The 23,955-nt window shown below is 52.2% G+C and overlaps 1 protein-coding gene and 1 long non-coding RNA gene across 6 annotated transcripts; both read left to right on the top strand.

Annotated features, from left to right (window-relative positions):
- Positions 1–857: 857 nt before the first annotated feature.
- LOC308579524 lies at positions 858–2,123 on the top strand. Its single transcript, XR_014004517.1, has 2 exons — positions 858–1,664; positions 1,827–2,123. It is a non-coding gene; the product is annotated as an uncharacterized lncRNA (long non-coding RNA).
- Positions 2,124–16,705: 14,582 nt separating this feature from the next.
- On the top strand, positions 16,706–23,949 carry LOC308579522 (zinc finger and SCAN domain-containing protein 32-like). 5 transcript variants are annotated; one of them, XM_081214091.1, is made up of 4 exons: positions 16,706–16,836; positions 18,168–18,660; positions 23,149–23,230; positions 23,520–23,949. In XM_081214091.1, exons 2-4 carry the CDS (start codon positions 18,259–18,261, stop codon positions 23,759–23,761), a joined length of 726 nt encoding a protein of 241 aa, XP_081070217.1. In that variant the 5' UTR covers positions 16,706–16,836; positions 18,168–18,258; the 3' UTR covers positions 23,762–23,949. The 5 variants fall into 5 exon arrangements, with proteins under 5 accessions (XP_081070217.1, XP_081070214.1, XP_081070218.1 ...); XM_081214088.1 differs by having other exon boundaries at positions 16,706–16,890; XM_081214092.1 differs by lacking the exon at positions 16,706–16,836 and adding an exon at positions 16,839–16,863.
- Positions 23,950–23,955: the final 6 nt, after the last annotated feature.

Here is a 23,955-nt window from a genome sequence, read left to right as displayed (position 1 = left end):
ATTCTCCCGTCGCAGGGGAGGGGTGACCAACACAGTTGGGAAGAAGGAGGAGGCAGAGCAGATAAAGTGCAGCTGCAGGCATAAAGTCTTTACAGTCTTTAAAGTCCTTTCATTTTATGCCTTGTGCCTGCTATCTCCTTTGTTGTTGTCTTTGACTCCCTTCCAAGGATATCACACACGCTCCAGGTCTTACTTGTAAAGTTGTGGTCTGCAGACACCGGAGACCACTCGCCCCTGCGCCACAACGTGAACAAAAGAAGACGAAGAAAACAACCCCACAAAGCAAACTGTAACACTCACCAGGGACGAGTTCGTCCTAAATATCCGATTCTAGCAATTCTTAAGTCCTCACAACATGTTACTCAGTCAGACTCTCAAAAACCTCTTCAAATCATCAACTTTCCGACTGCACCGTCTTGTTTCCTCCACCGGACGGACTCCCATACACAGTCCAAAGTTCTCCAGGAATCGCCCAGCTACAAAACTAGCTTAACGCCTTGCTCATTAAAAGAAAAACACGTTAAAAAAAAAAACGCTGGGGGTTCCATTCCTTTCTTAAGGAGGCCTGTCGCTTGAACTCAGCTGAAGCTCGAGGCGTTGCCCTGCAGAGTCGTTGCCTCGCCCAATTCGCGCTTGCGGACCTTCGTCTCTCCTCGCACAAACTCGGGAGAATGGCATGACCGCTACCTCGCTGCTGGGTGCCTATCCACCAAGGGTGCCCCCCTTGGGGTTTTTGGGGTGCGCTGCGCCCTAGCGTCTCCCCCAAGCCTCTGCAGAGCCCGAAAAACCGAGAGCAGGTTTTCCGCGCTTCCTCGCTGGTCGCGACCGGAACCGGAAGTCGAAAGCATGGCTTTCTCAAAAACAAGTCAAGCCAGAGAAATCTCTCCTCCCCTTTTTATGGATGGAGTTACAAACTTTGTTGACCAGGGAATAGCTGTGGAAATAATGCATCTTGATTTCAGTAAGGCTTTTGATGAAGTCCCCCATAATATTTTTGTGATTAAGCTTCTAAAATGTGGTCTGAATGAGGAAACTGTTAGGTGGATTTGACTGACCGAACCCAAACAGTCCTCCTCCATGGTTCCTCGTCATCCTGGGGGAAAGTGACAAGAGGGGTGCTGCAGGGTTCTGTCCTGGGCCCATTGTTGTTCAACGTCTTTATGAACGACCTGGATGAAGGAACTGAGGGGGTGCTCATCCCATTTGCAGACGACACCAAACGGGGAGCGGAGGCCAATGTGGCAGAAGGCAGAATGAAGCAACCAGAAATCACCTCAACCCGATGGACTGGTGACCCCCTCCTCCTTTTCCTCTCCCCCAAGCCATCAATACAGCTAACACGATCAATATTCCCCCCAGCCTCACACCTCCACAGAGATCCCCACCCAACACCAGTCCAGGTACATAAAAAGACACTCCCCATTACCCAACAATCTACAACTCACTCTCAGCACCCCTCCCCACTCCTTACTAAGTAAAATAATTCCCCTTGTTGCCAGGATTTTTAAGGTACCAGTGAGCCACTCAAATTGTGTCCCAGAATTGACAGACGCAGCAGTGGGGAAAAAGAAAGTGATATTTATTGCTGAGCAATAAGTGACCCAGTGGAATCCTTTCCCAAAGACTGGGCCCCGGGCTCCAGCGCCCTGAGGCTTTATACCTGAGTACATACATGAAATAATCGATACAATCGCACACAGCAGCAAAAAGAAAACCAATGAGCGCATTCAAGCCTTGCCCCCTGATCATGTAAAGAGTTCCCTCCCAACGTCTGCTTTTTCAGTCTGAACATGCATTTAACCTTTCCCCTGATTTATGGTAAGAAGGAAGAAGAAGGAACTTCGGCCCTTACGCTCCTACGCGGCCATCTGCTATACCGGGACATTCTGCGGTTAGCATCTTCCTGTTTGAGCTACTCGGGACCCTGTCTGGACAGGAGGGAAAGTGCCAGCACAGCAGATTTATTGCTTCCCTCTTATGTTAGCGAGACATTGAGAAGAACAAGGGAAGCGAACTGGGGCAGAGTTCATTTCGGATTCTTCCGATCTAAGCAATTTGCTATAAGCTTTTGCAGAAGCCGTCATGATTCAAACATGGATTATATAAAAATCATTATAAGGATATATGGTTATATGGCTAACTGATTATATGAAAAGCATAAGGGTAGAATTCCTCCAGGTGGTCCTGCTTCACGCTAACCTCAATAAAACAATCCACAAACAGGCTAAAATCTGACAAACAAGCAGCACATTGGGGCTGCCAGAGGATATCAACACCCTCGTCCCTACCCCAACTTACCAGTGATGTTAATAACATGAGCAACATTGCTTATGGACCCTATGTGGAGTTTGGAACTGACAGGGTTAAAACTCCGTGGTGTCCTGTATCTGGGAGGCACCTGACACAGGGCCGGACGTCACAGGCTTTGTCTGTCTTTGTCTGTGTTGTTGTTCAGAGTTCTCTGACTGAGACTGAGAGACGCAGCTCAGCTCAGAGGCTGCGTGTGTGCTTTTGGAGCACAGGAAAGATGCCGGAAAGCTCCAATGGAATGTGACTGATTTATGGCTTGTAAATAAATGCTTCTAGAGATAAGAACGAACTGTCTCTGGACTTGATTTATCCCTCTATCTCACACGGACGGCAGGACCGCTGTGACTCTGCTCTTCCTGCTCAGGTCGGCCTCAAGCCCCAAGCAGAGCTGTGCAGGTGAAGCGCTGACTGGACGCAGGATTAATTTCCCCAAAATATCCAACATAGGCATCACAAAGATGGTTGGAGGATGGATGGCGGCTAATGGATTGAGGTTGAATCCTGTCAAGACAGAAGTACTGTTTCTGGGGGACAGGAGGCGGGCAGGTGTGGAGGACTCCCTGGTCCTGAATGGGGTAACTGTGCCCCTGAAGGACCAGGTGCGCAGCCTGGGAGTCATTTTGGACTCTCAGCTGTCCATGGAGGCACAGGTCAATTCTGTGTCCAGGACAGCTGTTTACCAGCTCCATCTGGTACGCAGGCTGAGACCCTACCTGCCCATGGACTGTCTCGCCAGAGTGGTGCATGCTCTGGTTATCTTCCGCTTGGACTACTGCAATGCGCTCTGGGTGGGGCTATCTTTGAAGCTGACCCGGAAACTACAACTAATCCAGAATGCGGCATCATCTAGCCATAATAAACACCTATATGACTACATAGGGGATAATTTCTGCAACCCACCCCCCACTCTTTAACCCAAATCTAATTTTAACCTCTAGGTCAGCGCAATTTCACTGGTTTGATAGACAATACAAGGTGAGAGACACAGGGCAACCCGGACGGGCTGGCATGGAATCACCCTATATAGTAGATAAGCAAGATGGCTAGCTTAAAAGCAATTACATTAAATGTGAGGGGGTTGGGAAACCCCATCAAAAGAAAATGCATCACCTTGTATGTAAACACCATGAAACCACACATCGCCTTCCTACAATCAATACACAACCCTCCCAAACTCCTGAGCGATCCCTGCTTCAGTCATCTGGCTCAGCGAAGTCCTGTGGAGTAGCCATAATACTCAGTAGAGTCCTGAACTTCAAAGCCACAACAGTCCTCAAAGACAAAAGAGGCAGACTCATTTTTGCTAAAGGGACACTAGATGGCAAAACTAAACTGACAACTGGCTCCATATATGCCCCAAACTTGAAAAAGCTAGAGTTCATCCAAAACACATTAAACAAGTTCCTCTCCTCCGAAGGGGAAGCAATTCTGGGGGGGGGGTGACCTCAACCTAAATATGAAAAGCATATCCCTGATAGACACCCCCCCTACAACCCCATGGGCAACCTTCCTCCGAAGGAAACCCCAACAATTAGGGACTCTTACAAGTTGCTAAAAGCATCCCTTAAAAAACAAACCCCCTTAAAAGTTAGCAAGACAGAACAAGACATCACGGCCCTCTCATCACGCTACAAACAAACAGGATCTTAAAAAAGTCCTTAAAGCTATAGAACAAAAACGGAGAGAACTAGATTCCCTAGAAATCAACAAAACAATGATCAGCATTCCATACTCTAAACAACGCTTCTGTGAGTATGGAGGGGAAAGTCCCCCATGGGTCCGTGCGGTCAGTAAAAGAAGGAAATTCCCGCCAAGCAATTTGGAGCAAAACAGCAGCCAGTAGACTGAGATCCTTTCTGGTTGCGCAACAGGTTCAAGAGCAGCGAGGGAACCCAGAGCAATGGGGCGACATTGACTTTTAAAGCTTCCCACCATATCCCAGAATGCAGTTCGTACAGCATCATCAATACGTCATTGCTACACCACTAAAACGTCAGAAAGGGGAGGGTTACCCAAGATTAACATAAGGAAAATGAGTCAGTGCAAGACCCAAGGATAGGATTAGCATAGGCAAACAAGTCTCAAGTACCCACCACCCAAAAGTACAACAGAACTTCCTTTGCATGTCTGGACCCCTTGGGAAGTCTGGGGATGGGATGAGGCTTTCCAATAATCAGCTCAGCAATTGTCACCTCTGGGCACTTCCTGGAGTTGATTTGATATGATTTATAAAGTGAGATATCTTCCCTGAGCTGTCAAGGCAAAAGGATACATTCATGGACTTCCATGGACCAGAGGGAAATGTGGCGTCTGGACTAGTTGAAACGTTAACAGTTCCTGGTGCAGGGGTGCCACTAACCTGGCCAGTGGACAGGGCTCACGGGTAATGGGTCCGGATGCGAGGGGGGTCCCCTCCAGACCCACCACTGAAATGGTGAGGGGGGGTCACCCATGCCAGTTGATCCTTAAGGCAGGGATGAAGGCCCTGATGGAAGTGGAACCGTCAGGCAGCTGCATAGCAGGGTGTCCACAGCCCACCAACGGAGCTCTGCGGCGGACTCGGTAACTGGGCAAGCCCCCTGCCGGAGGTTCTGCAGGGCCATCTCAGCCGCCAGGGCACGATTCAGCTCCCCGAACGTGCCCTCCAGGGTGGCAATGAAGGGTGGCAATTCATCCAAATTCCCCATCAGATGGTCGCTGCCCTCAAGGTACGGAGAGACCCGAGAAAGTGCCGGGCCCACGAAGAGGCTGACCATAAAGCACACGCGGCTCCGTGGGGTGGGAAAGTCTGCTGCACAGGTGGCGGACATCAGCCAACACTGGCTGACAAAGCCTCGAAGGGCCCTATTAAGTAGTGGGTTGACATAGCAGCCGGCACAGCGATTTCTTCAAGTAGCTCTTTTATTAAGATAAGCTGGAATAGAACTGACTGCGAACAGCTCAGCCGGCCTGTATTTATAGGCAGCCGGCTGTCAACATTGTAACCACAACAGCTCAGAGTTCCCGCCTAAACTAACTGCCGCGGACCTGAGTGAAAACTACCTACAGACCTGAGTGAAAACTATATACAGTATCCCCCTGTTGGCCCAGGGTGAACTACACTAGATAACACCCCTCCCCACCGAGATAAGGCGTTAGTTACAATCGTAATGGTTTCCTTATATACAGCACTACACGTAATGGTTCAATTAGGCACAAAAGCATATCGGTTACATTTCCCATACTTAGACCAACAGTGATACCTGTCCAACAACGTAGTCCTTTAAATGAGTTGGGCGCTTGGAAACTCTGCCAGACCGCCGGGGACTGGTAGCCAAGTCCGGAGGGCCACACAGTTCTCGCTGAGGCTGTGGTGCAACCCTAGGTGGCGTTGGAACCAACTCCCCTGGATCCGCTGCTGTGGGTGGAGCCTCCGCAAGTGGAGTGGTCTGAGTCTGTTCTGAGACGGCTTGGTTCGGCTCCACGCTGGCAGTTTGCGAGGGAGGTGTAGGTGGGGCCTCGCCATCTGTACGTGTCTCTTCTGGAGCCGCAAGCGCAGTTGGGGGCACCTCGGTAGTGTCTAAGTCGCCAACCCTGCGCCTAAGCTGGTCTATGTGCCGTCGCCACAAACGTCCGTCTTCGAGTGCCACCTGGTACGAGCGAGGTCCAGTGACTCCCACTACTGTGGCTGGCACCCAAGGAATGTCCCCCACATAGTTCCGGGCAAAGACCTGGTTTCCTGGGACAAATGACCGTGGTGCGTTGGCACAGCCTGGGGGTTCAGCCACGGCAAAGTCTGGGTGTAGCCGGTCGAGCGGTGACCTGAGGCGGCGGCCCATAAGCAGTTCAGCAGGACTCCTCCCTGTGGCCGCATGAGGAGTGATGTGCTGCACGAACAAGTATTCGGCGACCCGCTCATGCCAGTCTCCCCGGTCCAGGCGCGCCAGTGCCTCTTTTGTCGAGCGCACCATTCTTTCCACTTGCCCGTTGCTGGATGGATGAAAAGGTGCCGTTAGGGCATGGCGGATGCCCAGTCCCAAAAGATACCGCTCAAACGTGCCTGACGTGAACTGCGGTCCGTTGTCAGAGACAAGGACATCAGGACACCCATGCGTTGCAAACAGGCCTCGCAGCACCCGGATGACAGCTTCGGTAGTGGTGGAGGGCATCAGGGCGACCTCCAACCATTTGGAATAGGCGTCCACCACTACCATAAAGGTCCGGCCGTGAAAGGGGCCAGCCAGATCGATGTGCACCCTCGACCAGGGTGTCTTTGGCGTCTTCCAGGTGTGTCCCTTAGCTGCCGGTGGTGCAGGCCTCGACTCTTGGCACGCTTGACAGGCGGATACCCAGGCAGTGATGGCATCGTCCATATTAGGCCACCAGACGTAACACCGAGCCAACGCCTTCATTTTGACAATTCCCGGGTGGCCAACGTGCAGAGCCTCCAGGACGCGCTGACGGAGTCCCTGGGGAATCACGACGCGGTCTCCCCACAGCAGACAGCCGCAATGAGCTGAGAGTTCATGTTGTCTGGTTGCGAAGGGCTGGAACTCCGATGCAAAAGGCCCTTGTGGCCACCCCCTCCACACCCAGTTGAGCACTTGGCTGATGGTTCGATCCTGGGCAGACGCGGAGGCCACAGTGGCAGCCGATACAGGCGCTGCCGGAAGATCCTCAATCAGGAGGAGCGATGAAGCTGGAGCCGGGTCTTCCACAAATGCTGGAAGAGGGCAACGGCTGAGGGCGTCGGCATGGCCCATCGATTTCCCCGGGCGATGGATGAGCCGGTAATGGTAGGCAGCCAGGAAAACAGTCCATCGCAGCATGCGTGGTGAGAGGACCGGTGGAGTTGGACGATCACCGGCGAGGAGGCCCAGGAGTGGCTTGTGGTCAGTGATGAGGTCAAAAGTCCTGCCATAGAGGTATTCATGGAACCTCTTCACTCCAGCCACAAGTGCCAATGCCTCCTTGTCGAGCTGGCTGTAATTCCGTTCCGTCGGAGATAGTGTCCTGGAAAAGTAGGCGAGCGGTGCTTCTCTTCCATCTGGGAAACGGTGACTAAGGACAGCACCGATGCCAAAAGGTGAGGCGTCGTAGGCAAGGACCAGCGGCCTGGATTCACTGTACTGTACCAGCACACTGTCTGAAGAAAGGAGAGCCTTGACCGCGTTGAAGGCCGCCGTCTCTCGATGACCCCAGGCCCAAGGCGTCTTAGTGCTAAGGAGTCGGTGAAGAGGCTCAGCCACAGTGGCTTTGTGGGGCAGGAACATGTTATAAAAGTTCAGCAGCCCCAGGAATGCCTGCAACTCCGTTTTGTCCTTTGGGGTGGGGGCCTGCTGGATAGCGCGGATCTTGGATGTGGTTGGATGAAGGCCGGAGGCATCGATAAGATAGCCCAGGAACTCTACCTGTGGAACGGCAATCAGGCACTTCTCCCTCTTTACCTTGAGCCCGGCCTCCTGGAACCTGGTCAGCACGGCACGGAGGCGCTCGAACAGCTGCTGGTGTGATTCTGCAGACACCAAGACGTCATCAAAATATGGTACCACGCCCGGAAGCCCTTGCAGGAGACGCTCCATAAGGCTTTGGAAGATGCCAGGAGCCCCACTCACCCCGAACTGCAACCGGCGGCAACGGAATGCCCCCCGGTGGGTGACGATTGTCTGGGCTTCAGCAGTGGCATCATCGACTGGCAGTTGTTGATAGGCTTGGGCAAGGTCCAGCTTAGCGAAGACCTTACCCTCACCTAGGGAATGCAGCAGGTGTTGGACAACAGGAACCGGATAAGCGTGCTGCTGAAGTGCCTTGTTGATTGTGCACTTGTAGTCAGCGCAGATTCTCACCGACCCATCTGGCTTGACAGGCGTGACGATGGGGGTTTCCCACTTTGCGTGGTCAACGGGCTCCAAAACTCCTTGGACGATCAGTTTGTCCAGTTGTTCGTCCACTTTAGCCTTGAGAGCAAAGGGAACCCGGCGTGGCTTAAGCTTGATGGGAGCGACTTGTGGATCAAGGCTAAAGGAGATGGGCGTACCAGTATATTGTCCCAAGGTGCCGTCAAAAACCTCGGCAAAGTCTTTGACCAGACCCTCAGTCTCTGCGTTAGAGATGCAGTTGATGCCGGTGACTTCCAGGCCGAGGGCATCAAACCAGTCTAGCCCTAGGAGGCTTGGCCGCTGACCTTCGACCACCACCAACCGGAGCAGGCCCGAAAAATCCTTGAAGGCGATCCGGAACCGGCCAACGCCTACCACGGGAATGTCGTTTCCCTGGTAGTCTCTCAGGTGTACGCGGTGAGAGTCGAGTTGCCTTTTGGATACTCTGGGTACCAGTCTTTTGATGGTGCTCCATGACACGACGGACAGGGCAGACCCGGTGTCGATCTCCATGTCACATGGAGCTCCTTCAATGAGCACCGTGACGTTCAGCTTGCATCGCGTAGACGAGTCGGTTTGGCCAATCGTGGTTCCAGACGGGCAGCGGCAGTTGGTGAGAGCGAAACAACTTTCCTTGGCAGACTGGAGTGAAGACTTGAACTTGCGAGTCGATGAAGGGGGGGTGTCAGACGGAGCCGATCGGCAGACCTTAGCGATGTGGCCCCTTCTGGAACACCTCCTACAGATGGCATCTCTGAATCGACACTTGGCACGGGAATGGTCGCCTCCGCAGCCAGCACATTCCGGTTGGCCCTTGGACTTCTGTTGGAGCTTCCTGCGCTCCCGCTTTGTCTGGTGCACGTCATCGTCTTCACTGGAGGATGCCTCATCACTGCTGGCCTCTTCATGATGCACCGGAACTGGCCCCCTAGCAAGACACGGGCTGCTGGACTTGCGGATCTCCTGGGCGGAGCGTTCAGCAGCTTCTGAGGCCACAGCCTCCTCAATGGCTTTCTGTAGCGTGAGGTCTGGCTTGGCTAGGAGACGCCGTTGCAGATGGATGTCCCGGACCCCGCAGACGATTCGATCCATCAGGGCATCGTCTAAGTCTCGGAACTCACAGTGCATTGCAGCCTGTCGCAGGGCGGTGGCGTAGTTGTTGATTGACTCCCCCTCTGCCTGGTTCCGGTGGTAGAACGCATGGCGGGCAGCAATCTTGGACGGCTTTGGTGCGTAGTGGTTGCGGAGCTTCTCTTGGATCGTGTCCCATGGTGTTTCCTGGACTGCTTCAGGCGCAACCAATGCTCGGGCCGTCTGAAACACCTCAGGCCCACAGAGGCTGAGAAATAGGCCCCGCTTCCGATCCACTGATACTGCTGTCAGCTCGTTGGCTTGGAGGTAGCAGTCGAACCGAGCGAGGTAGGAGTCCCATGACTCAGAGGCTGGCGCAAACGGCGGTAGAGGCACAAATGAAGCCATGATTCCGATGCCGGCGTGAAGGGCGATGGATGGAACACAGTGCTCTAGCCAGAACAGTCAGCTCTGAATTGGTTCTGCCCAGTGATTTCGCTCAGTGATTTCGCTCAGTAATTTCGCTCTGTGATTTAGCTCAGTTCAGAGGCTGGCCGCATCTGGCTGTGCTCTGATGTCCATCCAATCCCACCCTCGTCGCCAGTATTAAGTAGTGGATTGACATAGCAGCCGGCACAGCGATTTCTTCAAGTAGCTCTTTTATTAAGATAAGCTGGAATAGAACTGACTGCGAACAGCTCAACCGGCCTGTATTTATAGGCAGCCGGCTGTCAACATTGTAACCACAACAGCTCAGAGTTCCCGCCTAAACTAACTGCCGCGGACCTGAGTGAAAACTACCTACAGACCTGAGTGAAAACTATATACAGTATCCCCCTGTTGGCCCAGGGTGAACTACACTACATAACAGGCCCCATGTGTTGGTTTCTATTTCCCTCACTGAGCAGCAACTGCATGTCACAATAGTAGATAGGTAGCCGTGTTGGTCTGCCATAGTCAAAATAAAAAAATTGCTTCTAGTAGCACCTTAAAGACCAACTAAGTTAGTTCTTGGTATGAGCTTTCGTGTGCATGCACACTTCTTCAGTGTGTGCATGCACACGAAAGCTCATACCAAGAACTAACTTAGTTGGTCTTTAAGGTGCTACTAGAAGCAATTTTTTTATTTTGCATGTCACAAGACATTGTTTCCATTCCACAGTCCAAGTTCCTGTTGGGTTCCCACGGGAATGGGAGACTGGATGTGACATACACTGGTTTCCGGTTTTTCAGTGTTCTCTCGGTTTCTTTGTGTCGAGAGTAAGTTTCTTCTCTGCTCTCACAGAGGCAAGATGTAGGTTTGCGTGTTCTCGGTATAGTTGAGAAATAAAGATTAGCATGTGGCACATACTGCTTTATCCTTTCGTCTGCGGACTACGCTCTGCTGGGCTAAAGAGAAGACGAGCCAGTACAGGCTCCAGATGGGCCAGAGCTGGACAAATCCCAACACCATGCTCCCCCCTGAACCTCTCTGGTTATGGGGCAGGGGAGCACGTCAGGCTGGGGCCGCTCAAAGTGCTTGAACCTCCCCCTAGAACATAGCTCCCTGGGTGTAGAGGTTCCGCAGCACCCTGGTGAGATCTATAGGCTGGGCTCCGTCCATCTGACCCCCTGGCCGGGACATAGGTTGGCCATAGCAAACTTTTACGGTTTATGGGCGGTCAAAGTCCTGGTGGAGGACATCAGGACCCGGGGGCAAGACGGTGGGGTGGGAGCAGGAATGGGAATCCGGAAGCCAGGAGTCAAGAAGCCAAGGGTCCGAGGATCCGGAAGCCAGGAGTCAAGAAGCCCAAGGAAGGAAACGCTTTGCTGTGGCAAAGAGCCAAAGGGAAATGCTGACCTTATATCCCTTTCCGGCTCTTTCTTGCCAGCAGGTGCTGTGAGTTACCAATCGGCCTCACCTGTGCAGCCCTGCCTTGCCTCTTCAGAACAAACTTAGGAAAGCCCTAGTCCTGCAAAGCCCTACCGGTCCCAGGGCCTGGCTCCGGCATGCGCTCCGGACAATAACACTACTTCTTTTGGAGTAATATCATAAAATGATGTATCAATGGAAAGATAATATAATCAAGAATGCAATTACCTGTATTCTATCAAAATTTATAGCCAAATAAATAAAATAAGGAAGCACAACTTGCTTAGGTTGACTTGTTATGTGTTTCCTAACAAGTTGGTTGTTTTTTTGTCTTCTTTCATTTTGTGAGTTTGAAGAACATAATAGAAGAAAAGAAAAATATGTGAGAAGAAGAATCGGAGAAGATTTACATCCCACTTGGATTACACCTACCTTGAAGCACCCAGTTAGTGTGATGATCTGGGGTTGTGTGACAGCAAAAGGTGTGGGCAGAATTTGCTTCATTAATGGGAATGTAAAACCACCAAATACATAAATACGTCAGCCCAAACTGAAGCCTTCCGCATGTGATCTTTTCCCAGATACTGAAGCATTATTTATTCATTTATTTTATATTTCAACAGGATTCAGCTCCATGTCATGTTACTCCTTTGTGCAAAAGGCAGTTTCAATATACAGTGGTACCCCGCAAGACGAACGCCTCGCAAGACGGAAAACCCGCTAGACGAAAGGGTTTTCCGTTTTGGAGGCACTTCGCAAAACGAATTTCCCTATGGGCTTGCCTCGCAAGACGACAGCCCATAGGGAAATCTCCGGGACAGCGGGGAAGCGCAGCGCGTCTTCCCCACTGTCCTCGGACCTCCTCCGAAGCTCCGATGCCGGGTGGGGGGGAACGCCTCCTCCCACCGCGCGGCATCGGAACGAAGCTCCGATGCCGGGCTGGGGGGGACGCCTCCTCCCGCCGCGCGGCATCGGATGGCTTTCCTGAAGACTTGGGGTGGGAGGAGGGTTTTCCTTCCCACCGCCAACATTCACAATGCTGTTCTGAATGTTGGCGGCGGGGAGGAAAAACCCTCCTCCCACGAAAGCCCCGGGAACAGAGGGAAAGCGCTGCGCGCCTTCCCCTCTGTTCCCGTACCTGTCCTGAAGGCTTGCGGTGGGGAGAAAAGCCCTTCTCCGCACCGCCAGCCTGGCAAGCGGTTTCCATAGGAACGCATTAATTGATTTTCAATGCATTCCTATGGGAAACCATGCTTCGCAAGACGAAAAACTCGCAAGAAGAAAAAACTTGCGGAACCAATTAATTTCGTCTTGCGAGGCACCACTGTAATCATATTCCACGGCTGGAATGGCCGGGTGGGTTCTGTCCCAGCCGTTCTGTTGGCGGGGGCCCCCTTCCCGGCAGCCCTGGCCCGCTCCCCTTAAGAACCAAATACAAACTATACAATAACCCAAAGAGTCAGTAGAAGCTAATTTTAACAATAACAACAACACAGAAAAACTTACATTTATACTCAAGTTAAACTAATCCCCAGCCCCAACTAAACGTTTATCCCACCCCCAAGGGAGGGAACCCCAGGCCAGGGGAACAGAGGGGGGACAAGGTGGGGGCGGTGGGGTTGGACCACCCCGGGTGCCATCCTGAGGGGGGTGACATTCGTCCTGCCGCCCGCCCGCCCGCGCCCGCAACTCCAAGCGTACCCCGAGCCTTCGAGGGGAGGGGGAGCTGCGCTGATGTGTCGCTTTGCCCTCTCCCCTCCCTGCCTGGCTGGCTCTGCGCCATTCAAAGGGAAGAAATGCAATTGGTCTGATTTTGTTACCCTCCCTTGAAAAGAAAAAAACAGAGGACACGCAGCAGGCTTTAATTATGATTGCAAGTGAGTAGCAGCAGCAGCAGCAGCAGCCCAGAGCTGGACGGACCCTCGGAGAGGGCCAGGGCCGTCTTTACCTGGGGGGTGCAAGGGGTGGGGGCCAGGGGCGGCCACTGAAGCCCCCTAAGCTCTTAGCCATCTACCTGTTAAGAAGTAATAAATAATTTTGATCAAGCTAGAAAAACAAAATACACATATACCCAGGTATTACTGAGATGTATACCTACTTTATCTCTAAAGGACTTGAGACTGGGTGTGCTCATTTACCAAAGATGCGCCGCGCCAGCAGCTGCGCTTGTCAAACGGTTGCAGGAATTTGTGTCTAGGTTGGGGGAGGGAGGGGTTGCCCCTCCAGCAGACATCATGCACATGCAGCCCACCCCCAAAATCAGCACCATCACTTTTGTGACTTGTCCCCACAAAACACTTCATCGCAGTTTCTACCTCTCTGTTCAAAGGGCCTCTGCTGCACGATACCAAATGTAAGAATTCACTGATCAATGTCTCTATGTACTGGCTCACTGGGGAAACTTCAGAAATTCATCTAGACCTGTGAGCTCAGCTCCTCAGCAGCCCCTCTGCCTGAGGGATAATCCCTGGCCTCCTGAGACCTGAGTGCCAGAGAGGTAGCCATTCCAGAAATAACAAACCCAGAGGAAGACAAAAGGGGGTGATGAACTTGGCTGGGAAACCGGGAAATGTAAAGATCTCTTTTGTGACACTCGCTGGGTGTTTGGTGGAGGGCAAGGGGAACCATGGGGCAGGGTCCAGGATGCTCAGATTACTGCCACCAGACCTCCCCTTTCATGATTACTGCCACCAGGTGTAGGAGTGATGCAGTTTTGGGGGGGGGTGTAACTTGGGGATGAGCAGCTAATAAAACTTTGGGTTCTCTTTTGTTCAGGGCTTCCATCCTGTTCCACCTGGTGGCAGGTGGGAGTCCTGTCGCGACAGTCTTCAATCCAGACCAATTCGCTCTGCTCTTCCTGCCCGGTGTCCTTGTTTTTTGTCCAAGGGAGCCTCAGATTTCTCCCTTAACAATTCTCCACGGTGCCGCGCACTGAAATTAACTAAATTTGGGGGAATGGGCAGATCTTTGCACCCTGGAGGGGCCTTGGACTCCCGAGCGCAGCCAAGCCTAGGATGGGGTCTGCGCAGAAAGTGAGGGGTGGAGACCCCTGCGGGCAAGGAAAGGCAACCAGCGCTGGGCTTCCCTGGGCTTCCCGGCAGTGAGGCAACGTCCCCTTGACAAGCGCCTGTGAGGAGGGGTGGGAGGGGCGCCATGCAGTGGAGCGGGGGGGTCGGCAGTCACCCCTCGAGTCCAGCCCTGGGGGTCTTAACGGAAAAATCCGAGGGCTCCCTTGGACAAAAACAAAGACACCAACCAGGATAACTTGGAGCAAAACAGCAGCCTGTAGGCTTGGCCTTTATTGAACTGTTGCAACAGGGTGATCCCCTCACTTGCAGGAGAGGGGAGGGACCCAGAAAAATGGTGTGCAAGGCCTTATCAAGACTTTTGAAATTGCCACCCTGAAGATCAAGACCACCCCCAGAAACATCATTCCTACATCACAGAAGGGGTGTAACCTAAGACCATCCCTCAGATACATCACACCTACATCACAAAAAAGGCGGTCTTAAAACAGAAATTTGAATGTTGTTTTTCTCCTGCCCTTGTTTATCTCCTGTCTGGCAGGTTACTTGATTGGATTTCCTGGGGAGCCTGGCCATTCTTTTGTAATGATAAATACTTAGTTCCTGGGCTGGTCACAGGCTCACACCCTATTCAAACACAGACATACCCTTAAGAGAGGATTTGTGAAGGAAAAGACGATGGGGAGGCTTTTCCAGTTTGACCTTGCAGAGAAAACATTTGCTCAGTTTAGGAATCGAAATGGTTCCAGGTTGGTCTTCCTGTGCTGATCTATGTATGTGCTTGGTTGGTACACTTATGAACATTACCATATATCTAAGACCATAAAATTCCTATCACAGGGGGCAGTCGGAGGAGGAGGGGGGAGGGGGAGGCCTTCACACGTGTCCTTTTGCTTAGCACTGTTACGGAAATTACGGGGGGGGGGCACATCTTTAAAGTTGTTAAAATGTTACAAATATCACGCATAAATGTATCCTTTCGACTTGATGGCTCAGGGAAGTTACCTAGCTTTTACAATCATATAAAATCATCTCCTTTCCCAGTTTCCTCCACTTCAACACTATTTTGCCCTTGGAAAAAGGACTCTTTTCTCTGCCACCTCCCCAAGCCTGAAGACATGTAGACACACCTCCCACCGCAGGAAGTGCCCAGAGGTGACAAGTGCTGAGCTGATTGTTGGCCAAGGAAAGCCTCATCCCATCCCATCACCAGACTTGCCAAGGGGTCCAGACACGCAAAGGTAGTTCTCTTGTACTCTGGGTGGTGGGACTTCAGAGGCAGTGGCGTAGCGTGGGGGGTGGAAGGGGGGCAGGCCGCACCGGGCGCAACATCTCGGGGGGGGGGGCGCGCTCGCTGCCTCCGGAGTCGCCGAAGAGCCTCGGGCGCAGGCTGTAGCAGAGCCGCATGTCTCGCGACGCCCGGCTGAAGGCGCCCGGCAGGCAGCGGCTCTCAGCGCTCGCCACGGAGGACGCGCCAGGCAGCCCCTCCTCACAGCCCCGCCTCCTCCGCTGCTGCTGCAGCTGCTGGGCCGTTGCATTTTCCTCGCCTCTCTGCCCCCCTCCTCCTCCGGGCAAGCGGCGTCGTTTGGGCGGCAGCGCCAGCGGCAACTCGCAGGTTAGGGGTTAGGGGGGGGCGCAAATTACTTGCCTTGCCCCGGGTTAGGGGGCGCAAATTACTTGCGTTGCCCCGGGTGCTGACAACTCACGCTACGCCGCTGTTCAGAGGTGTTTGCCTATGCTAATCTTATACCTGAGTCCTGCCCTGCCATGTCTGCTTATGCTAATCTTGTACCAAGGACTTGTCCGGACATCTTTGCCAAGGCTAACCCCTCCCCTTTGGTGACATGTCAGTGATGTAGCAACAATGCTGTACGAACTGTATTCTGGAATATGCTGGGAAAGTTTTAAAAGTCCTTGTCACCCCATCCTCGGGGTCCAATATTCCTCCTTGAACCTGTTGCGCAATGAACTTTGGTCTACAGCTATTTCCTCCGGCTGGTGGCTGGACTCCTTCCTTTATTCCGCAGGGACCCGCCGGCTCCGCTCAAGCAGCTGGGGGACGGAGCAGCCTCACACCTAGATTTTTCCATAACAGCAGGAACACCAGGCTGAATGCCAACCCAGCAGAACCCGAGCAATCAATATGTGTGTGGGGGGGGGGGGACAAATAAATTTGCACCAGGTGCCACCTGACCTTGCTACGCCTCTGCAGGGGAAAGGTCTCCCTCGGGCGGTGGGGGACTCTCCTTCCTTGGAGGTTTCTCAGCAGAGATCGGAGGGCCATCTGCCATGGATGCTTTAGCTGAGATTCCTGCATTGCAGGGGGTTGGACTAGATGACCCTGGGATCCCCTCCTATCTCTCCACTCCTGAATTCTAGGAGGAGCTTCCTTCCTTCCTGCAAAGCCCTTTTCCCTGCAAGCTGTTCCTCCGGCTTCTGGCCAAGGGAAGGAGATGCTCTGAGCCCAACCGAGAGCCTCGCCCCCAAAAGGATATCTGGACATTGAGGGAGCCAGGGGGGCAGCGCCCCCCCCCCCGAAATCCATAGGAAAAGAAGAATCGGAGGTTTTGCCAAGGGGGACTCGGCTTGGCAAGGGTTAAAGGGATCCGAGCTGCCTTCCTAGAGAGGACAGGAAGCGGGCGGGGGGGGCAGGTCCTCCAGAGCCAAGGCCCCTCCCTCCCCAGTCCTTCCCTGCTTGGGTGTCTCTCTCTGGGATCTGGTGAGTCTCCTCTCTCTCTGGAATCTGGTGAGTCTCCTCTCTCTCTGGGATCTGGTGAGTCTCCTCTCTCTCCTGGGATCTGGTGAGTCTCCTCTCTCTCTCTGGGATCTGGTGGGGGTCCCAGGGATGCAGCAGGGGAGGATCTGCTCCTGCAGGGGGGGGACCCCAAGTCAGGGAGGAGAGGGTCCTGCCAGGGAGGGGCCAGGTCTGCCACGCTCTCCTTCCTGCAGATCAGAGGGTCCCAAACTCATTTGACCCTCCGCCCCCCCTTCAGAAAATCAATGACCCCACCCCAAATTTCCCTTCTTCAAACAAAGGAGCCCCTGGGACTTTAACTCGCTGTGACGTCGCTCAGCTTCACTGCACAACAGAGGAAACATGTGCAAATGGTTTTCCAAAGCTGGACGAGGATGTGAACTAGCTCCCCCCCCCCCAATAAAACCCCCCAGGGAGGGAGGACTGAAAGGTGGGAGAGGGAGGCCAGGAATAAAGAGAGGGATCCCAGCCCAGAGTCTGGCTGCTGCATTGGGGACCAGTTTCCCAGTGTCTCCCAGGGCAGCTCCCCACGGAGGCCACGGCAGCCATCCCCTCGCACCCAGAGCAGGGCATCCCAGGACCACGTCCTCTCTCTCCCAAAGGGATTGTTGCTGGCAAAGCAGCCGGAAATGGGCGCTGCTACTCACTGAGCCTCCAGGGACCTTGGCATCAAGGGCTGTGCGTGTGTTAAGATATCTAAGAGAATCATCATCATCATCATCAAACTACCCATCCTTTACTCTGAGTTTCAAAGGAGATGTATTTGGCCCCACCCACTTGGCCCTCAGGGGGTTTGCCAGTTACACACCTGGCCCTCAAGAGAAAGAAAAAGGGACCCCACCCCAGGAGTCTGTCTTGAGAGCAGCAGAGAGTCCAAGTGCAAGTAAAGGAGATAGAAGCAGGGGGGAAATGTGCCCTGAAGGGGGGGTGGGGGGAGAACAACTCCTGAGGACCCCCGGATGAGGACCCCCACTAGAGCCAAGCATCCATTTCTCAAATGACTCCCTTGTCAGTCAGTTCTGACTTCATGCATTGACTGGAAGGCAGGAGCAACCAGGCTGACTCATCTCCCAGAAATCCCTTCAGTTGCCTCCACATTCTGCATTGCTAGAGGGCTGGAGACTTACTTCTTCTCCCCTTCCTCCTCCTCTTTCTTTTCAAAAAGGTATCTCATGGTTTGGGCTCTGGTCCCGTCCAGTCCTGATTCCTGGCAAGACTCATCCATGCTTGTTCAGGGATCTTTTTCTTCTCCTGACCTACAGATTCTGTAACAGAACAATGTTTTTGCTTTGTAGGATTTGCTAGAGCTTCTCATTCAGACGGACAGAACTTGGCAGAAGACCAAAGGGTTCCTTCCGATCTCTCCGAGGCTTCCTGAGAGCCCAGATGGATGAGCAAGACCCAGCTGGCCCTGAAGCAGGAAGAGGCCATGCCATCCAAACTGGGAGCAGTGGGGGATTCTGGGAAAACTCTGGGCAGAAGATCCTGGGTGAGGAGGACACCCTCCGCTCAGAGGTGCAGAGCCAGCAGGTGAGGCAGTTCTGCTGCCAGGAGGCCAAAGGACCCCGAGAGGTTTGCAGCCGACTCTACCACCTTGACCTTCAGTGGCTGAAGCCAGAAAGGCACACGAAAGCTGAGATGCTGGACCTGGTGATCTTGGAGCAGTTCCTGGCTGTCCTTCCTCCGGAGATGGAGAGCTGGGTGAGGGAGTGTGGAGCGGAGACCAGTTCCCAGGCGGTGGCCCTGGCCGAAGGTTTCCTCCTGAGTCAGGCAGAGGAGAGAGAGCAGGTGAGAGAGACTTTCTTCTGGATATTATCTTGACCAGAGTCAGGGCCTTTTCGGATGTGGCTCCGTCCTGGTGGAACGCTCTCTCACAAGAGACCAGGGCACTGTGGGATTTGACATCTTTCCTCAGAGCATGCAAGACAGAGCTGTTCCGCCAGGCCTTTGTTCAGGGTTCAGTCTGATTCTTTTCTTTCCGTACAAGAATAAGCATTAAAGAGGCTTCCTAGCCCGCTCACACCTTCTTTATAAGACCAGTGGCAACAGTAGTTGGCCCTAGCGAATATTAACCACTCTCAATTTTACTTGACTTGATCATGGATGGAGGACTTGACCTGGCATGTGTAACAGAGACTTGGTTGGAGGAAGCAGATGGGCCTGTCCTTGCCGCTGCTTGTCCACCAGGTTTCTCTTACGCACAGCAACCCAGGTCACGTGGGCGGGGAGGGGGGGTTGCAGTGATTTTTAGGAAGTCATTAGTTTGCACCAGGCGTCCTATTGGGAAGACCCAGTTCTCTGAGTGCATGTTCTGGAAGTTGGGCAATAGGGGCAGTACAGGATTCCTTTTGCTGTACCGACCTCCCCGCTGCACCAAGGATTCCCTGTCTGAGCTGCTTCAGGTCGTGGCGGATGTTCTCCTGGAGACACCTAGCTTGGTTGTCCTGGGGGATTTTAACATCCATGCCGACACGACCTTACAAGGGGCCGCTCGGGACTTCGTGGAAAGCATGGCCCCCATGGGGCTGTCCCTGAATAAGTCTGGCCCAACCCATAGCCGCGGACATGCCTTGGACCTGGTGTTTACCTCTATGGATGTTGGTGATCTGACACTAAGTTAAAGCGAAACGAAAGAAGTGCCATGGTCAGATCACTTCCTGGTGCAACTTGACTTCTCCGCGACCCTTCCCCTCTGCAGGGAGGTGGGACCGATTCAGATGGTCCGCCCCCGCCACTTAATGGATCCAAATGGTTTCCAGAGAGTGGTAGGGGATGCTTTATCCCATGTTGATGGCCTTTCAGCTGATTCCCTGGTGGCCCGCTGGAATGTGGAGTTAACCAGGGCTATTGACTGTTTGGCTCCGAAGCGCCCTCTCCGATTGCATGGAGCCTGGACAGACCCGTGGTTTTCCACGGATCTGAGGGCAATGAAACAATCGTTGAAACGGCTAGAGCACCGGTGGCGGATGACCCATTCAGAAGCTGACCGGACACAGGTTAGAGCTCAATGTCAAGCCTACCAAGTGGCGGTAGCGACGGCGAAGAAGACGTTCTTCACCACCTCCATTGCATCTGTAGAAAACAGCAGCAGGAGACTTTCTTAGGTGGTCCGCAATTTAGCGGAACCACCTGCTACATCGGGGCCCAGTACGGGCCACATGATCTCCTGCAATGAATTTGCAAAGTTTTTTGCAGATAAAGTCGCTCAGATTCGGGAAGAGGTAGACTCCACCGTGGGAGCAGGGCCGGGGCGGGAGAGTGCTAGAGTCCTGTCTAGTCAAGTTGCGTGGGATCAGTTCCAATCTGTTACCTCCGAGGATGTGGACAGGCTGCTTGTTGTTTTTTTAAAAAGATATTTATTAAAGATTTTAAACATTAAATTCACCAAACACATATAACACCCTCACCCAAATACAACAAACAAAGAACAATAGAAAAAAGCAAAAAACAAAGAAACAAACATATAGTAACAAACACACCACAAAATCAAATATCTAACATCCATCTTTTCTTAAACTTTTGGACTTCCTCGCATCTCCCATCCCTGCGTTCCCAGTTATAGAATCATAAACAGCAATTTATCACCTTATTTCAACTCTTATTTTGTAGTTTTCAAATATTATGTCCCCAACTTTAAACATTTTTATCAAATACTTAAATACTTAATTTAGACATAATGTCATTCCAAAATTTATCTTATTTCTCAAATCTCACTTATTCTCATGTTTCTTTCAACTAAATTGCTGGTGCCGTGTTGTTTTCAGTCCTGCATCCTTCTTAACACTCATACAATTTACAATGTTTTTGTAAATAGTCCTTAAACTTTTTCCAGTCCTCTTCCACTGCCTCTTCTCCCAGGTCTCGGATTCTGCCAGTCATTTCTGCCAATTCCATATAGTCTATCAGTTGCGTCTGCCATTCTTCCAGAGTGGGCAACTCTTGGGTCTTCCAATGTTTTGTGAAAGTATTCTTGCTGCTGTTGTTGCATACATAAAGAAAGTTCGGTCCTTCTTTAACACCCTCTGGCCAACAATGCCCCAAAGGAAGGCCTCTGGTTTCTTAGGGAAGGTATACTTAAATACCTTTTTCAACTCATTATATATCATTTCCCAGAAAGCCTTAACCCTAGGGCAGGTCCACCAGAGGTGAAAGAATGTTCCTTCAGTTTCCTTACATTTCCAACATTTGTTATCAGGCAGGTGATATATCTTTGCGGACAGGCTGCTTGGACGAGTGAAACCAACCACCTGTCTCCTGGATCCTTGCCCATCCTGGCTTATAAAAGCTAGCCGGGAAGGGCTGGGCAATGGACTTCGTGGGGTGGTGAATGCTTCCCTCCGTGAGGGAGCCTTCCCAGACCCGCTGAAAGAGGCGGTTATTAAACTGCTTCTTTAAAAACCATCTTTATTGCAGCCACGATGGCCAACTATCGCCCAGTCTCAAATCTTCCATTCTTGGGCAAGGTGATTGAGCGAGTGGTTGCCGAACAACTCCAGGCACGCCTGGAAGAAGCGGACCATTTGGATCCCTTCCAGTCGGGATTCAGGCCTCATCACGGGACTGAAACTGCCTTGGTCGCGCTGGTTGATGATCTCCGGCGGACTAGGAACAAAGGTGAGAGCTGTTTCCTAGTGCTGCTGGATCTCTCAGCGGCGTTCGATACCATTGACCATAACATCCTTCTGGACCGTCTTGAGGGGCTGGGAGCTGGGGGCACTGTCATACAGTGGTTCAGCTCCTTCCTCCTGGGCCGTGTTCAGAAAGTGGTGGTGGGGGATGAGTGTTCAGACCCCTAGGCTCTCACCTGTGGGGTGCCTCAGGGTTCTGTCCTCTCCCCCATGCTTTTCAACATCTACATGCAGCCGGTGGGAGAGATCATCATGGGGTTTGGGCTGGGTGTTCATCAGTATGCAGATGATACCCAGCTCTACCTCTCTTTCAAATCAGAACCAGTGAAGGCGGTAACGGTCCTGTGTGAGTGTCTGGAGGCAGTTGGTTGGTGGATGGATGGTGGCTAACAGATTGAGATTGAATCCTGACAAGACAGAAGTACTGTTTCTGGGGGACAGGAGGCGGGCAGGTGTGGAGGATTCCCTGGTCCTGAATGAGGTAACTGTGCCCCTGAAGGACCAGGTGCGCAGCCTGGGAGTCATTTTGGACTCACAGCTGCCCATGGAGGCACAGGTTAAATCCATGTCCAGGGCAGCTGTGTACCAGCTCCATCTGGTACGTAGGCTGAGACCCTATCTGCCCGCGGACTGTCTCGCTAGAGTGGTGCATTCTCTGGTTATCTCCCGCTTGGACTACTGCAATGCACTCTACGTGGGGCTACCTTTGAAGGTGACCCAGAAACTACAACTAATCCAGAATGCGGCAGCCACACTGGTGACTGGGAGCGGCTGCTGAGACCATATAACACCGGTCTTGAAAGACCTACATTGGCTCCCAGTGCGTTTCCGAGCACAATTCAAAGTGTTGCTGCTGACCTTTAAAGCCCTAAATGGCCTCGGTCCAGTATACCTAAAGGTGCGTCTCCACCCCCATCGTTCTACCCGGACACTGAGGTCCAGCACCGAGGGCCTTCTGGTGGTTCCCTCACTGCGACAGGCCAAGTTACAGGGAACAAGCTAGAGGGCCTTCTCGGTAGTGGCGCCCTCCCTGTGGAATGCCCTCCCACCAGATGTCAAAGAGAAGAACAACTACCAGACTTTTAGAAGACATCTGAAGGCAGCCCTGTTTAGGGAAGTTTTTAATGTTTGATGTATCGCAGTATTTTAATATTCTTTTGGAAGCCGCCCAGAGTGGCTGGGGAAACCCAGCCAGATGGGCGGGGTATAAATAATAAATTATTATTATTATTATTATTATTATTATTATTATTATTATTATTATTATTATCATCATTATCATTATACCAGTGGACTGCCGTCTGTCCAGATTTTAATTTGTTTTGAACTAATTTTAAGAAGTATTTTAATCGATTGCCTGTTCTTATGTTCTTTGTATACTGTGTTAGATTTATGATGTTAGCCGCCAAAAGATTGGCTCCGGCCAGGGAGGGTGGGGTAGAAATGAAAAATTATTATTATTATTATTATTTGGGGCTCCAAAGAGGATGGAGAACATCCCATAATGCTCTGCTGATGGCCCATGCTTTTTCTGGGAAGGCATCCATGGAATGAGATCTCACACCCTTAAAGTTTTTTACTTTTCCATTATCTTTCTGCTATTTCTTGTCATTCATTCTCTGTTTTGAATCCTTGTTGCTTTTTTCAGGAAAAGGATTGTTTTGAGGAAATGGACCTAGATTCCTGTGAGGCAGAGAGGCCTCCGTTGGACACCAGAGAGAGGCCACTGGGTAAGGAGGAAGGAGGTTTTTCACCATTTGGTCTCATTCTGTTGGTTTCCCATATAATCTCTGGGTTCTTTTCATCAAGTTTTTTTTTGGGGGGGGAGTAGGGAGGAAGGGTCTAGAGGTGGAGAGGTGTATTTCTGCATGACTAACATGGGCACAATGGGCACAAATGTCCAAATGCACTCAGCAGGTAAGGCTTTCTGAAAGGCCCATCTGTAGATAGAGATGCCCTGTTTCACCTGTGAGAGACATGGGCACGCCTGGCATCCTGCTTACCTGTTTTCTCTTTCAGGAGACAGAATGATGCCAGCAAGACCTCCTGATCCATCTTTTCACGGGAGCAGAAGGGAAGCAGCGGCTGTGGAACCAGATCAGGTCAGGGGACGCTGCCTTGTGGGGACAGAGGCCGAGGGATGGAGCAATGTCATGGACTGGTTGGGCACAGAGGAATGGTGGGAAGAAGCAGCCGGGGAACCAGGAAGGGAAGACATCTTAGAGACCAAGGAGTGGAGGTGGAGGAAGGATGAGCAGTGAAAGGGAGAAGAGGGAGAAGTCTGGGAAGAGGAGGTGTCAGAAGCTGAATTGGAAAGAGGGCTTAGTGAGCTGGGAGACTCTGAGGCAGAATGCAGTCCAGAATCGGAGGCAGAAGAGGAAGGAGGCGAGTGGGAGGAGGAAGGTCGAGAGGCAGAGGTGAGTCAGGAGAAGGAGGAGACACCAGGGGCTCCCTC

The sequence above is a fragment of the Podarcis bocagei genome, assembly GCF_964188305.1.
Source record: "Podarcis bocagei genome assembly, contig: HAP1_SCAFFOLD_119, whole genome shotgun sequence".
NCBI lineage: Eukaryota > Metazoa > Chordata > Lepidosauria > Squamata > Lacertidae > Podarcis > Podarcis bocagei.
The sequence above is the reverse complement of the archived record's forward strand: the minus strand, read 5'-3'. Positions and strand labels throughout refer to the sequence as shown.